Source organism: Barbus barbus, assembly GCF_936440315.1.
Source record: "Barbus barbus genome assembly, chromosome: 24".
In the NCBI taxonomy this organism is placed as follows: domain Eukaryota; kingdom Metazoa; phylum Chordata; class Actinopteri; order Cypriniformes; family Cyprinidae; genus Barbus; species Barbus barbus.
Genome location: NC_136752.1, coordinates 18047731 through 18061716, shown reverse-complemented (window position 1 = coordinate 18061716; position 13986 = coordinate 18047731). Strand labels below are relative to the sequence as shown.

The 13986-nt window shown below is 37.2% G+C and overlaps 2 protein-coding genes across 4 annotated transcripts; one reads left to right on the top strand and one right to left on the bottom strand.

The window, feature by feature from the left end:
- The first annotated feature begins 1347 nt into the window (after positions 1 to 1347).
- On the top strand, positions 1348 to 6776 carry LOC306843616 (serine/arginine-rich splicing factor 5-like). The gene is made up of 8 exons (XM_079375182.1): positions 1348 to 1435; positions 1679 to 1808; positions 2465 to 2535; positions 2705 to 2821; positions 3337 to 3406; positions 4816 to 4889; positions 5000 to 5107; positions 5426 to 6776. The coding sequence occupies exons 2-8, from the start codon at positions 1683 to 1685 to the stop codon at positions 5679 to 5681; spliced, it is 822 nt and encodes a 273-aa protein (XP_079231308.1). The 5' UTR covers positions 1348 to 1435; positions 1679 to 1682; the 3' UTR covers positions 5682 to 6776.
- LOC306843615 (hepatic sodium/bile acid cotransporter-like) lies at positions 5984 to 13986 on the bottom strand. 3 transcript variants are annotated; one of them, XM_079375180.1, is made up of 7 exons: positions 13893 to 13986; positions 13361 to 13775; positions 10062 to 10266; positions 8511 to 8693; positions 8356 to 8380; positions 8182 to 8247; positions 5984 to 7293 (listed from the first exon to the last, which is right to left on the bottom strand). In XM_079375180.1, exons 2-7 carry the CDS (start codon positions 13744 to 13746, stop codon positions 7256 to 7258), a joined length of 903 nt encoding a protein of 300 aa, XP_079231306.1. In that variant the 5' UTR covers positions 13747 to 13775; positions 13893 to 13986; the 3' UTR covers positions 5984 to 7255. The 3 variants fall into 3 exon arrangements, with proteins under 3 accessions (XP_079231306.1, XP_079231307.1, XP_079231305.1); XM_079375181.1 differs by having other exon boundaries at positions 8515 to 8693; XM_079375179.1 differs by having other exon boundaries at positions 8182 to 8380; positions 8515 to 8693.

Genomic DNA, 13986 nt, shown 5'->3' with positions numbered 1-13986 from the left:
TATTTTGGTGATTCTGACGCTTGTCATGTTGTTTACTCTATAAATACTTGTATAGTTATATTACATCCGTGCTGTCATATGACAATGGATTCCTTTGTATTGAGGGTAAAGTGCAAATACCATTAATGTTGTGCGTTAACGCCATCTAGTGTTGGAGCTTTATATCTAATTTACTGTATTATCATGAGAACTCCGACTCATTTCCGCGTTTCGGTTCTTTTGAACAGTTCTTTTAAAGAGCCGATTCAAAAAAACGATGCAGCTAATTAAATTACCTCATTATGTGATTACGATATATTGCAGTCATCGTAGATTTAGAATAGTAGTAAACTATTATAACCAGTCGCGTGTGAGTGAGTGAGAGAGAGAGAGAGAGAGAGTGTTTGACGGCTCGGAGCGATTTAGTTTTCGATGATTCATGAATCATTCAGACTGATTGTCTGAATGATTCAAACAATCGTTCAAATACCCACACTTGCGGTTTTGGCCACTTGAGAACGCGTGCGCGCGACAGGAAGTAAGTGTGCAAATATGTCCCATGTCTTCAAAATGCCAAAGTGCAGTGCCCTTAATGGATACTAAATCCACCCTCCGGAGCGCTATTCGAGGCTAAGCATATCCCATCATGCATCATGTTCTGGATATAAAATCGTAGGACTTTTTGCCGAGATCTCGCGAGAGGTCACGGTCAACATTTCCAATGCAAGTTAAATATTAATATAATAATAGAAAAACAGTGTTTTTACGTTTTACTGGTGCAAAGATGAGTAGTGCTGATATTTATTTAGTACAACATTTGCAACTGCTTTTTATCACATAAAGCACCAAAAATTAAATTATGTCATGTTATAGGGACTACTGAACAGACATTGATGCAAAGTATTTTAAATTAAAATTAAAATAAAGCTATGTAAATACTTACATTTTTTACAACACTATAAGTGTGTGTCCCATCAGGTAATGCAAAGTTGGACACACACTTGTGGTCTTCATCCTCACTTGAATACTTGGGCCAAATACAGGAAATAGGTCATATAAGTTGTCAAGTGCAAAGACTGCAAGTGTGGGTATTTGGACAAAACCATAATCGCCCTTTCATCCACATAAAGTACTTTATGGTCGGAATAAATATAGGCAATCGGACGAAAATAAAAATGAAAAAATAAATAAATATTTGGCACTGAAAATAAATGTTTCGCCTCTCTAAAGTAAATAATTTTAACATACAACCTTACGTTTTCCACCATTTTCTCAATACATAGTAATGATGTAAATGATTGAGTTATGACAGTATTCATAGTGCATCGTAGTTCAGTGTTTGTGGAGATCTGAACTGATCCCAGAACAGCGTCGCGCGCAGCTCTACACTGACTCCATTTTGTGTGAAGGGCTGTTCGCACAGACACGAGATCCACATTCAGACGAGAAACATCAGGTAGAGCCGAATTATGTAACTTACTTGAGACGGTGCACCTTCACACTTGCTTGAATTCCGCTTATAAGCGATGTATTGTTTAAACGACTGTATTTTGTGCAGCGTTGCCGCAGTTAATGAGCGCTCTCGGGATGTGGGTTGTGGCCTTGAGCCATTATTGTTGCTGAAATGCGTAACGTTAGGTGTTTGACGCTTGCAGAATGACAGTATCATTATATTATGGTTGTTTTAACTTGTTTTAAGGAGGATGAGCGGTTGTCGTATTTTCATCGGTCGATTGAACCCATCTGCTCGAGAGAAGGACGTCGAGCGGTTCTTCAAGGGTTATGGAAAAATAAGGGACATTGACCTGAAAAGAGGCTTCGGATTTGTAGTACGTTTTGCCTTTTCTAGACAATTTAACAACATTGTAAAAACATGCTCTATGCATGTCACTTCTTTAGCCGCAATGGCTATAATAATAGCATATGGGCTGCGTTACAAAGCCTACTGAGCTGCCTACATAGTGTTCACCTATGGTGGTAGACAGCTCTCCTTTACACAGTATAAATAGTAGTATTGACATTTTTACTATTTAAAATCTATTTTTATATACTTTAAACCGTAATTTATTCCTGTGGCAAAGCTGAGTTTTCAGCAGCCATTACTACTCTTCAGTGACACATAATCCTTTTGAAATCATTATAATATAAAGATTTGGTGCTCAAGAAACATTTCTATTATCAATTTTTGTAGAAACCGTAATTTTTTCAATGTATATTGATGAATGGAATGTTTAAAAGAATAAAAGAGCAATTTTCCTGACCCCAAACATTTGAACTATAGTCTATATAATATTATTATAACATTGCAACAGTAAACTAAGAAGTTAACACATTTGAACAAAATAGATTTTTTGGAATATTAAATAAGCAATTTTAAGTAAAAAAGTAATTAGGAAAAATAAACTAGAGATCAAGAATGGCAACACATCACTAAACCTCTGCGGTATATAATATTCACATGTAAATCTTTAATTATTTCTTGCAGGAATTTGACGATCCGAGAGATGCAGAAGATGCTGTTTATGAGCTTGATGGGAAAGAGCTCTGCAATGAGAGGTATATTTTTAATCCGTTTCTATTTGTATATTGCTTTTCTCAATTCAGATTGTTTCGAAACTAAGGAAAATCTCCCTAAGAATGTTTAGGGAGAGGAAAAGATGAAGCGTTGGAGAGAATTGAGACATAGCAGAGTCAGACACATGTATGAGTGATGTTTTGATTGCAGGGTGACCATTGAACATGCCCGTGTCCGTCTGCGTGGGGGCCGAGGCCGTGGTGGTGCCAGTGGTGGTGCAGGACGGTTTCCTGGTCGGTATGCTCGTGGCTCCCAGGACAGCCGGAGGTAGGCGTCAATCTTTGTTGAATGTTCAAAAGTTGGGTCCAGTAAGATTTGTTTTATTTTTTGGTAAGAATTTAATAGCTGTAGTCAGCATGGATGCATTAAATGGATCAAAACTGGCAGTAAGTACTTTAAAAAAAAATTGTATCAGGGTTTCCGCAAAAATGTTAAGCAGCGCAAATGTTTTAAAACTTGACAATAAGAAATATTTATTGAGCACCAAATCAGCTTATTAAAATGATTTCTGAAGGATCATGTAATAATGATCCTGAAAATACAGCTTTGCAATAAATAACATTTTAAAATATATTAAAACTAAAAGCAGTTTTTCACAATTGTATTAATATTTCACAATATTACAGCTTGGCAAGCATAAGAAGCTTTTTCAAATCTTGCTGACCCCAAAACCTTTAAACAATAGATTGCACAGGTAGGGTTGTGTAAACATAGTATGTTCAGTTTAGACTTATTTTCTACATTAGAAATAAGTCAATAACTCTAAGTGTTTCACTTGTCAGGAATCCTCCACCAATGCGCACAGAGAATCGCCTCATTGTGGAGAATTTGTCATCGAGAGTCAGCTGGCAGGTGAGTGTTCAATGATTTCCTATCAAGTTTTGGTGAGTCAGTCACTGCAAATGACAAAAAATAAGGATTTCCTTCATAGATGAATAGAATATGTAGAGTTATGTTAATTTAATAGCTTTAACTATCCAATTAAATGTAAATCAATGGCAAAAATTGTCATTCTGAGATTAATTTCAAATTCAAGGTCGTATAAATACTCCATTAGTGCTAGAGAAGAGGAAACGGTAAGGTTAAGTCACTTTGCCTCTGTTTTAACCAATTGTTCACCCCTCTATTTGCCAGCCTGACTGTTGTGTCGTATGGAAGAGCTCGCTAATGGTGGAGTTAACCCCTACAGGGCCCCTCTCTCTGCTTAAGCCATTCCCATTGTGCCCCACGCCTAGTTCACCTCCGCCGATCGCATGAGAGCTCTCTGTGAGTGATGCCCTCTCGCTCTAGACGCAGCGGCTGCCGCTACAAAGCGCAGTTTGTGACGGTGCCGTGCTGAAAGAGAGAGAGACAAAGTGAAAGCGAGAGAGGGGGCAGAAAGAGAGCGAAAGAAAAAGAGAAACATACGCAGTCAATCGAGGGGTTCGGTAATTTGAGAGGCTTCGATCGGTATACTCACCCACCCTGCTCTCTGGTGGTCCCGAGGATAAAATCTCCAGGTTATGGCCCCAGCCCGATGGGTACGTTCCCAGGTATTAGTCTATAATCTCTTCCTCGCTGTTCACGCTCAGTGCCGGTGAGGGGACGGCACAAATAGGGTACGATCGATGGAGGGAAGCCCTGTGCTCTACTACACTGTATTCACTTGTGTTTTGGTAAGAATGCATCTGCCATGTAAATGTACATGTACATTTTATCCAATGTGGGGCCCTTTTTATGAGCTGCTCCACATATCTCCTCTGCTAGTCTTGTAGTTTGGGAGTCCGGGAATGTTACAGCATTGCAAGCCAAAAGTATCTTTGATTGATACCACCCCTTTTCATTCCAGCGCTCATTCATTTTGGCTGATAAGACACTGAAGTCTTTGTGTTTACACCACATTTAGAGGCGGCCAGGGTTGGCCTCACAAAGCTCTGAATAGAGATTATAAGAGCATGAAATGTGGCCGATTCACCCCTCCGCAACACATTGTGATTCAAAGGTGTCGCCTTGGTTTTCGCTTTTTGCGGTTCTTTTCTGTCTGATTACGAATCCCTACACAGACCTTATACTTTTTGTTGATATGTTTGCGCCGAAATTTTCTTCAGCCTGATTTTAATGTTTGTATGGAGCATATTGAACATGATCCAGGCTTGAGCATGAGCTGAGAGATTCTCGGACCCCAACTTTGATAGTTCAGTTACTTTGATTCTTCATAAAACGTGAAAAAATGATCATCTAAGTTGCTTAGCTAAGTCAAAATGCTGCTGTACTGTGTGTAGGATTTAAAGGATTTCATGAGACAAGCTGGAGAGGTTACTTTTGCAGATGCCCATCGGCCAAAACTTAATGAGGGGTGAGCTGGCTATTTTCCTTCCTGTTACTCTCCCTGCAGAACTGTTTTTGCATGAATCACTACTGTATTGCTTTTTTGCTGTTTTGTGTAATACTTCAATCTTTCTACAGTGTGGTTGAGTTTGCTTCTCATAGTGATCTAAAAAATGCCATGGAGAAGTTATCTGGGAAGGAGATCAATGGAAGAAAAATCAAACTTGTTGAGGCGACCAGGAAAAAGTGAGTTGTAATTGTTTTTAGCTGCCTGTTAATGTTTAACGTTTATTAGTGTTACATGTATAATTAATGACAGAAATGTAACGTATAGTACTGTATAAAATAGTTTAAACTACAGAATCAATTTTAAACTATACTAAAATAGAACATTTTATATTGTTATTTGTTAAATCGTAGAATAGTTAAACAGCTTTTACTGTATTTTTTATAAAGTAAATGCATCGTTGGTGAGCATAACAGATGTCTTTCAAAAACATAAAAAATCGTATTGACCCTAAAATTTTGATGATTGATTGATTTTGATTTTCTCTTGTCCTATAGATCCAGAACTCGGTCTCGTTCAAATAGCTCATCCCGTTCCCGTTCTCGTTCCCGAGGGCGCTCTACGTCACGTTCTCGTAGCCGCTCCCATTCCCACAGCCCCAAATCACATAACCGCTCCAGAAGTCGGTCCCGTTCGGCCAGTGCTTCTCCTGTGCGGCCCAAAGAAGCACCACGTGCTGAATCAGCATCACCGCTGCCCCCAGCACAACGCCCCCCACCGTCCCGTTCCCCGTCTGCTGACAGTCGTCATTAGCCTCGACTGCCCTGTGTGCTGACTGAGTGATGCGTCTGTGGTCAACACTTCAAGAGGCTGATAAAGTTAGCAATATTGTCCCATCTTTCGTCAGTTTAGGTCCCGTAAGTGGAGGGACAGCCTCTGTACATGCCAGGAGTTTCACAGCACGGGCTCTGTTGCTAGTTTAAAGGTATTTGACAGGAGAATCGCATTAAATCAGGAATATACTGCTGTTTTGGGTGTTTTGTTTTTTAAGTTCATGTCTAAAATGGGTATGTGGTGGTTATTTTTTATCAATATATACAGAGTGAGGTTTGATTGATGTTGAGAGTCTTTAATTGTAAAATATACATATATTGTTTTCAATTATTGCGACCCTATGATGTTGAAAATACTGAATTAGGGTTTTATAAATACATAGTATGAATCATGACAAGAAGACAAGAAAAAGGCTTTTAGTGCTTCATGGAAGGCTGATATGATAAGAATATGAATTTCAAGTGAAAGAACTGCCACACAAAATGAGGAGCAAGGCCAGTACAGCCATTTCATATTCAAAATATAAAGTAAAATTAAGTTTCTAATACTTTGCGGGTTTCTAGTTTCTAATACTTTTGTTTTATAAAACGGCCTGTGCTGTTTGGGCCAGCTAACTTTATTTTTGTTACTTCATGAATATACAGTATGTATAAATTGTTTGTGATGTGGATGCTTGAATAATAATCAAAGAATCGCCCAAATTCCCTCCACGTTGCATGATAAAAGAGATCTTTTCACTTTTGTGAACCCCATGTCATATACATCCTATTCATATGTATTTAATTTCTCATTGTGGATACACATTTCAATGTTGCCTTAGTTTGTAGGAGTAAATTATGCTTTTTTTGCAATGCATAGTTTCTTTTGTTTAACAAAACAGGAAATGATTTTAATGTAATTTCTGATGTATCATGTATTTCGGTTTTATGTAAAAATCAGGTTTTGTCTGGATATATTTTGATGCATGTGTTACCTTTCTGTACCATGGTGCAAATATTACACATGCAAATGTTTTTGAACCTTTATAAAGTTTGTGTTGCAGTTAAAAATGAATAAATTACTGAAAAACTGTTAGACTGTTAACAGTCATTTCCAAAATGAAAATCACAATCTGACAACATTACAGTTCAACCTTAAACAAAATGTACAATCAAATATCATTATACTTGCATTGTTCAAATAAGACAGTGAGTGGTTTGTTAATGCAGTGTCTAATATGCAGTGTCTTTCTCTGTCTTAAAACAGGTGCTATCTTTTTTAAACTGAAAGTGTTTTCAATTGTAAAAAAAAAAAAAAGTTAATACCTTTATTCTAACAATACATTTGTATAGTAAATTTAACTATATTTAACATACTCTAATATGCATATGTTTTTTTTAAGGAGGAGCAACAAAACATGTAGTCATGCCTGTATATTGTTCATCATTCCCCATGGCCCCAGCATCTGTGGTAGTTTGGCTCTAAATTTGGTAGTTTGGTCCAAAGTTCATTTTGAGCTTTATAAGCACTATGGGGTCCCTCGGATGTCACTGTTAGAGGGCTCATTAGTTTCTTCAGCTGCTCTTTCCACTGCTGTGTGTTCTTTCTGTTTCTGTGTAAAAAGAGATGATAGTAATTTTTAGAATTTAAATAGCAATTAAATACTTAGTTCGGTGGTTAGGTTCATTTTAAATATTTTAGGTTAATTTTAAATAGTTCACCTGTTATAGTAATAGTTTGCTGAAATTTACTCATTCTCAGGACATTCAAGATGTAGTAGATGAGTTTGTTTAATCACCAGAACAGATTTAGAGAAATGTATCATTACATCACTTGCTCACCAATAATCCACACGACTCTAGCCCATCAGTTAACATCTTGTGAAGCAAAAAGGTGTGTATTTGAGATAAATTTATCAAGATATTTTTTGTTATTCAAATTGTTGCTTCCAGCTAAAAAATACGAGTCCTCTATCCATAATATTGCTTTCTCCAGAAATATACACAGATCAACCACTGCTTACGAGTGAAAACAGCCCAAAATAGTTCTAAACAAATATGTCAGTGGATTTAAAGTTAAAACGCCTTTATGATGGATTTTTTTTTTTTTTTTTACGCATAGCGTTCTATTGATATGTTTTTATCAGCTGTTTGGATTTTAAAGGTCATTGCACACTGCCTCCGAAACTTTCGTCCGTCAAAAAAATTTCGGCTCAGGTTCGATTATCTGCGTTTTCAAATCCGTAGCATGCATTTTGATAGGAAAGGATGACGAATACAAAAAAAAACCGGAAAAACGCATGCGAAAATTTCGGACAGTGACCTTTATTCTCATGGCATCCATTCACTGCAGAGAATCCAATAGTGAGCAAGTGTTGTTGGCCCTAAAGCTAAATTTCTCCAAATCTGTTCAAATGAAGAAAAAAAAACCAATCTACATCTTGGACGGCCTGAGGGCATTTAGCATTTCATAACATAAGTTTATGTTCATGTAGGCCTACTTTTTAGGATGGTCTCAGTCTCTGATGGCATCTGAACAGGACTATGAAGATGAGTGCCTCGACTATCTGGAACACAACATAAATGACAGGGAAGAAATACAGCTGACCAATGAGCTCAGCAGGGAAGGCCACCTTCAGGATTGTGGTACTCAGCTGAATGTTCTGACAACCCACCTCCACAGAAACAGTCCGCCTGCAACTGAGGCCAAAGGACACAAGTGAGCATGATAACTGCACTGTGACTGAACAATAAATCAATCTGGCTGATTATCTTGAGAATGTATTTGCATCTCGGCCAGAAACATTACAACTTCAAATGGTGGACATACATACGGTGCATTCATGCTGAATAGAGTGGACAATATATATCCACATATGAATCCAGTCAGTGGCATCAATGCAGCAATGGCTATAAGTTGACGGGACAGGACTGTGAAAATTTTTCCTCCCTCAGAAATACCAGCAAATAAACCAATGACAACACATGAGAACAGCAGCAACGCCAACCCAACCTACAAACCAACAGGAAAATAAATGCAGAACATGCTTGGAATTGTTTATAATTTGTCTATGGCATGTAGCCAGAGGATTTATACTTTACAATACAACAGTTGTTGATACAATAGAGCAGGGGTCATCAAACTTGATCCTGGAGGGCCGGTGTCCTGCAGAGTTTAGCTCTAACTTGCCTCAACACACCTGCCTGGAAGTTTCAAGTACCTAGTAAGACCTTGATTAGATGCTTCAGGTGTGGAGCTAAACTCTGCAGGACACCGGCCCTCCAGGACCGAACTTGGTGACCCCTGCAATAGAGTGTTCACGACATATTACCATATTACCATAATTACCATATCACAGAATTACCATAATTACCAGAGGACAAGGCGGAGCTCTCAAAAAAATCCCACTTTACAAATTGTGATTATGAGTTCTGTGAGGGCATAAATTCTTTGTAAACTATAAGTCGGAATCTCATAATCACGGTAATTCTGTGTGAGCCTGTGTTTTTGAGTTTGTTTGTGGTGGGGATTTTTTTCATTACTCCTTCTGTACTTTTCACCGACTCACCACCAGTAGGCCTACATGGCTACAAAAGAGTGTGTTTATGAGTGAATCATAAATACTTAGTTCAAACGATTCTTTCAAAAATGAATTCAGGAACAAAACAAGTAGCTGTCTTTATGAATGTGTAATTGAATCATTTTTGAAAACTCAACTGATTCTTCAAAGATGCTGATTCATTCAGGAACTGAACACCGTGCTGAGGTGCTTTTCCCAAAAGCAGCTATGGTCGCAAATTCCTTTGTTACCAATAGAGATCTATGGAACTTGTGACCATAGTTAGCTATGGTCGGAGTCACCCTACGATTTTGTTTTGGCGTTGTTTAAAACCTTGATTAAAAAATAGAAACAGAGTAACTGAAATTGTGTCTAATTACATGTAAGTTAGAGGTCTCTTTTATCGCTCTTCAGCAGATTTCAATTTGGTCACATGGATTCGCCCCCGTTAACCAAGTTGCTTGGTTTGAAAGTGACTTCCGTGTGAGCTGTGTCATACATTACTACACTATTAATGAGTGCATGGTCACATTAACAAGATTTCGCAGGTCTATTGTCAGTAGGGTGGCGGTGTATGAAGGACCGCTCAAACAGAACTCATTTTTAAACCAAGAACCTGTCTAGAACATGAGCGAACTTTGCATGGGGAATTTGTTTGCCCTCAAACGAAACTATCAATTACATGGAAATGACTGGATTTGCATGCAACATTTTGCAGAAAAAGGGTAAAGGTGACCTCACTTTTACTCCATGTTAACCTCCAGTTTATCGAACTGTTGAATAAAAGCAGTATCACACTCTGCACATCAATTAACACACACCTGGGTGATGATCTTAGAATACTGGGGCACTCGGTAGTTGATCAGGATCCCAATACCACCAGGCACCAGGATCATAATCAGGGCGATAGTGATGATAGTGAAAGGAACAGATTGTGCCAGGTTTGAGATACCCTGGCTGTACACGTAGAGCAGAAGGGGCATCATACCCAATCCCAGTGCCGTGGAGCAAGCAGTCATCACAATACTGAAGAAAAATAGATACAATTAAAAATAAGGAGATACTTTGTGCCCTGATACAGCACTGGACAAATTTGGATATTTAACTCATGTGACTTAATATATTAATATGACTAACAATGACTAACTACATATACATACATATATATATATACATATACAGGTGCATCTCAATAAATTAGAATGTCGTGAAAAAGTTCATTTTTTTCTTGTAAGTTATTTAAAAAAGTGAAACTTTCATATATTTTAGATTCATTGCATGTAAAGTAAAACGTTTCAAAAGTTTTTTGTTTTAATTTTGAGCTTACAGCTGATGAAAGTCAAAAATGAGCATCAAAATATTAGAATATTTACATTTGAGTTTCAATTAATGACCATCCCTACAGTATAAATTCCGGGTATCTCTTGTTCTTTGAAACCACAATAATGGAGAAGACTGCTGACTTGGCAATGGTCCAGAAGACGAACATTGATGCTCAAGCAACAAGGATGACTGCAAGCTTGAGAATACTGTCAAGCAAAGCTGATTCAAACACTTGGGAGAGCTTCACAAGGAGTGAACTGAAGCTGGAGTCAGTGCATCAAGAGTCACCACACTCAGACGTCTTCAGGAAAAGGGCTACCAAGCCACTTATGAACCTGAGACAACGTCCAAAGCGTCTTACCTGGGCTGTGGAGAAAAAGAACTGGACTGTTGCTCAGTGGTCCAAAGTCCTCTTTTCAGATGAAAGTAAATTTTCCAAATTTAATTTGGAAATCAAGGTCCCAGAGTCTGGAGGAAGACTGGAGAGGCATAGAATCCATGTTGCTTGAGGTCCAGTGTGAAGTTTCCACAGTCAGTAATGATTTAGGCTGCCATGTCACCTGCTGGTGTTGGTCCACTGTGTTTTCTGAAGTCCACAGTCAACGCAGCCATCTACCAGGACATTTTAGAGCATTTCATGCTTCCTTCTGTTGACAAGCTTTATGGAGATGCTGATTTCGTTTTCCAGCAGGACTTGGCACCTGCCCACACTGCCAAAGGTACCAAAAGCTGGTTCAATGACCGTGGTGTTACTGTGCTTGATTTGCCAGCAAACTCGCCTGACCTGAACCCCATAGAGAATCTATGGGGTATTGTCAAGAGGAAGATGAGAGACACCAGACCCAACAATGCAGATGACCTGAAGGCCACTATCAAAGCAACCTGGGCTTCCATTACACCTGAGCAGTGCCACAAACTGATCAACTCCATGCCACGCCACATTGAGGCAGTAATTAAAGCAAAAGGAGCCCCTACCAAGTATTGAGTACATATACAGTACATGAACATACTTTCCAGAAGGCCAACAATTCACTAAAAAAAATTTTTTTTTATTGGTCTTATGAAGTATTCTAAATTGTTGAGATAGTGAATTAGTGGGTTTTTGTTAAATGTGAGCCTAAATCATCACAATTAAAAGAACCAAAGACTTAAACTACTTCAGTCTGTGTGCAATGAATTTATTTAATACACAAGTTTCACAATTTGAGTTGAATTACTGAAATAAATGAACTTTTCCACGACATTCTAATTTATTGAGATGCACCTGTATGTATATATATATAGAGTTATATATATACATAGAGTTTTTGCCTCTGTGGTGGACATTTTATTTTAGTGAATTTCTCTGAGACCTCATAAGTCACAGTTTTAAGTCTGGATGTCCTGTACAGAGCATATTCAGGGCTTTTTAGAGATACTAAATGTTTGGAAGTTTCACCATGACCACACCCTCTCCTAGGTCTTTAAAGATGGCTAAATTTAATTTAGTGAAGTAATTGTCATTTAAATCTGAATAATTTTCAAATAGTTTGTTATAAAGCAACATCTCAGGAAAATGTTATGGGTTTTTAAATTCAAATATGACTTCCTGTTATGAAACAGGACATCATTTCATACATGTCCACTGTAGAGGACACCAGGACTAAAAGCATGTTTATTACGCATTTTGGGTGACATAACAATTGAATAGGAAAATAAATGATATATACATTTTCATATGAAATATTAGATATTATTATGAAAATCTGGCCAATTATTACTCCCATTATGAGAATTCTTTTTCAACATGCTGTCCCAACAGCAACACATTAATATGCAAATTAGATACAGTGTATAGATACACTGTGTTTAATGGGAAATCCAGTTTATGGACATTTTTACACACATAATGCATAAAACAAAATGGTATATCAAATAATTTTGTTATATATTTTATAACATAGTTGAGAATCATCCTTAAAGTTTAGTGTAACAAAAGGACAGAGGACATAGAATAAAATATAATTTTTCAAAAATGTTATTTTTCCATTTGTTTCTTTTGCTCTGAGTCTAAACAATGTAATGACATGAGAAAGTACAAAATTCACAAAGCTTTTTTTTTGGGGGTCTCAGGAGGATATATATTAGTGCTGTCAAATAATATATGTGTTATTATATATACATAAATACACACACATACAGTATATATTTTGAAAATATTTACATGTATATACATTTATATATTCATATTCTTATATTTTATATTATGTATAAATATATTTAATATATGAACATAACATATTTTTCTTAAATATATACATGCATGTGTTTTTATTTATATATACATAATAAATATACACAGTAAACATATATTATGTAAACAAAAACATTTATTTTGGATTAATCATTTGACAGCACTAATATATATAGAATCTAGACTGTCATTGGTGTTATTAAAGTTGCCATTATTATGTATTATTCATAGATTATTCATTTAGCATGGATAAATGGTTATTTTCTTTTTCTTTTCTCAAAAAAGAACTGAATGAGTGTTAACTATACAGTAATTAATTAAATTAACAGCATTTATTTAATTACTCAAATTCCAAGCACCCCCAAGAACCCGCTGTAAGGTATCTTATGCAAACATCTAGGCTGAAAAACACTTTTTTTTTTTTCTGATCTTTAGTGATCTGTTATTGCCCCAGTAACTATTTAAAGGAATTCCATAGATTGCAGCAAATAATCTCAGTAAGGTGAAGCTCATCATTTTCTCCATAGTCTACTATTGGACAGTATTTATTTTCTCAAGAATTACCTGAGGTTCATGTCTCCCTCAAGGGCGAGAGCAAAGATGTTGGAGAGGTTTCCTCCCGGACAGCACCCACAAATTAACACAGATAAGCTCTCCATAGGACTCAACTGAAACAGCTTTGCAAAGCAGAAGGCTGTGAGGGGCATTATACCGTATTGAGCCCCAACTGCAATTGCCACCCCTTTGGGTTTGATGAGATAATTCTTGATCTTTGATATTTCCATTGTGCATCCAAGAGACACCATGGTGATAAAAAGAATAATAAGTAATGCCAAGCCGATAACCTTGTCCGCATTCTCATTGAATGCAAAGTCTTTTGAGGTGATGTTTGCATCACTGTCGAAGCTTGAAAAGTTGTATTTGATGGCTGGATTTACAGTGACCTCCATTTTTGAAAGTGGGGATGTATAAGTGTGAGCTAGAAGTGAGAGAACGTTAAAGTGTCAAAAACGTTCATGTAGTCCAATAAACAATAACAACAAATGGTTAAGTTTTGCAAAGTTTGTTTCTGTAGAAAGATAAATCTCAAGCCTACCTTTGATTCATGAAGTTCTTCAGTGACTGTGTGGGATCTTCTCGGAAAGCCAGAGTGAGCCAGCTAGAGAAAAATAGTGGTTTCCTATCTGTCC

Excerpts from the sequence above, each read along its gene's own strand:
- LOC306843616 (XM_079375182.1), top strand. The coding sequence starts at position 1,683 with ATGAGCGGTTGTCGTATTTTCATCGGTCGATTGAACCCATCTGCTCGA. Across the intron at positions 2,536-2,704 it reads AAAGAGCTCTGCAATGAGAG|GGTGACCATTGAACATGCCC; the intron begins GTATATTTTTAA and ends TTTTGATTGCAG. Across the intron at positions 5,108-5,425 it reads GTTGAGGCGACCAGGAAAAA|ATCCAGAACTCGGTCTCGTT; the intron begins GTGAGTTGTAAT and ends CTTGTCCTATAG.
- LOC306843615 (XM_079375179.1), bottom strand. The coding sequence starts at position 13,746 with ATGGAGGTCACTGTAAATCCAGCCATCAAATACAACTTTTCAAGCTTC. Across the intron at positions 8,694-10,061 it reads ATTCTAAGATCATCACCCAG|GTTGGGTTGGCGTTGCTGCT; the intron begins GTGTGTGTTAAT and ends GTTGGTTTGTAG. Across the intron at positions 8,381-8,514 it reads CTATTCAGCATGAATGCACC|TTGCAGGCGGACTGTTTCTG; the intron begins GTATGTATGTCC and ends CTTTGGCCTCAG.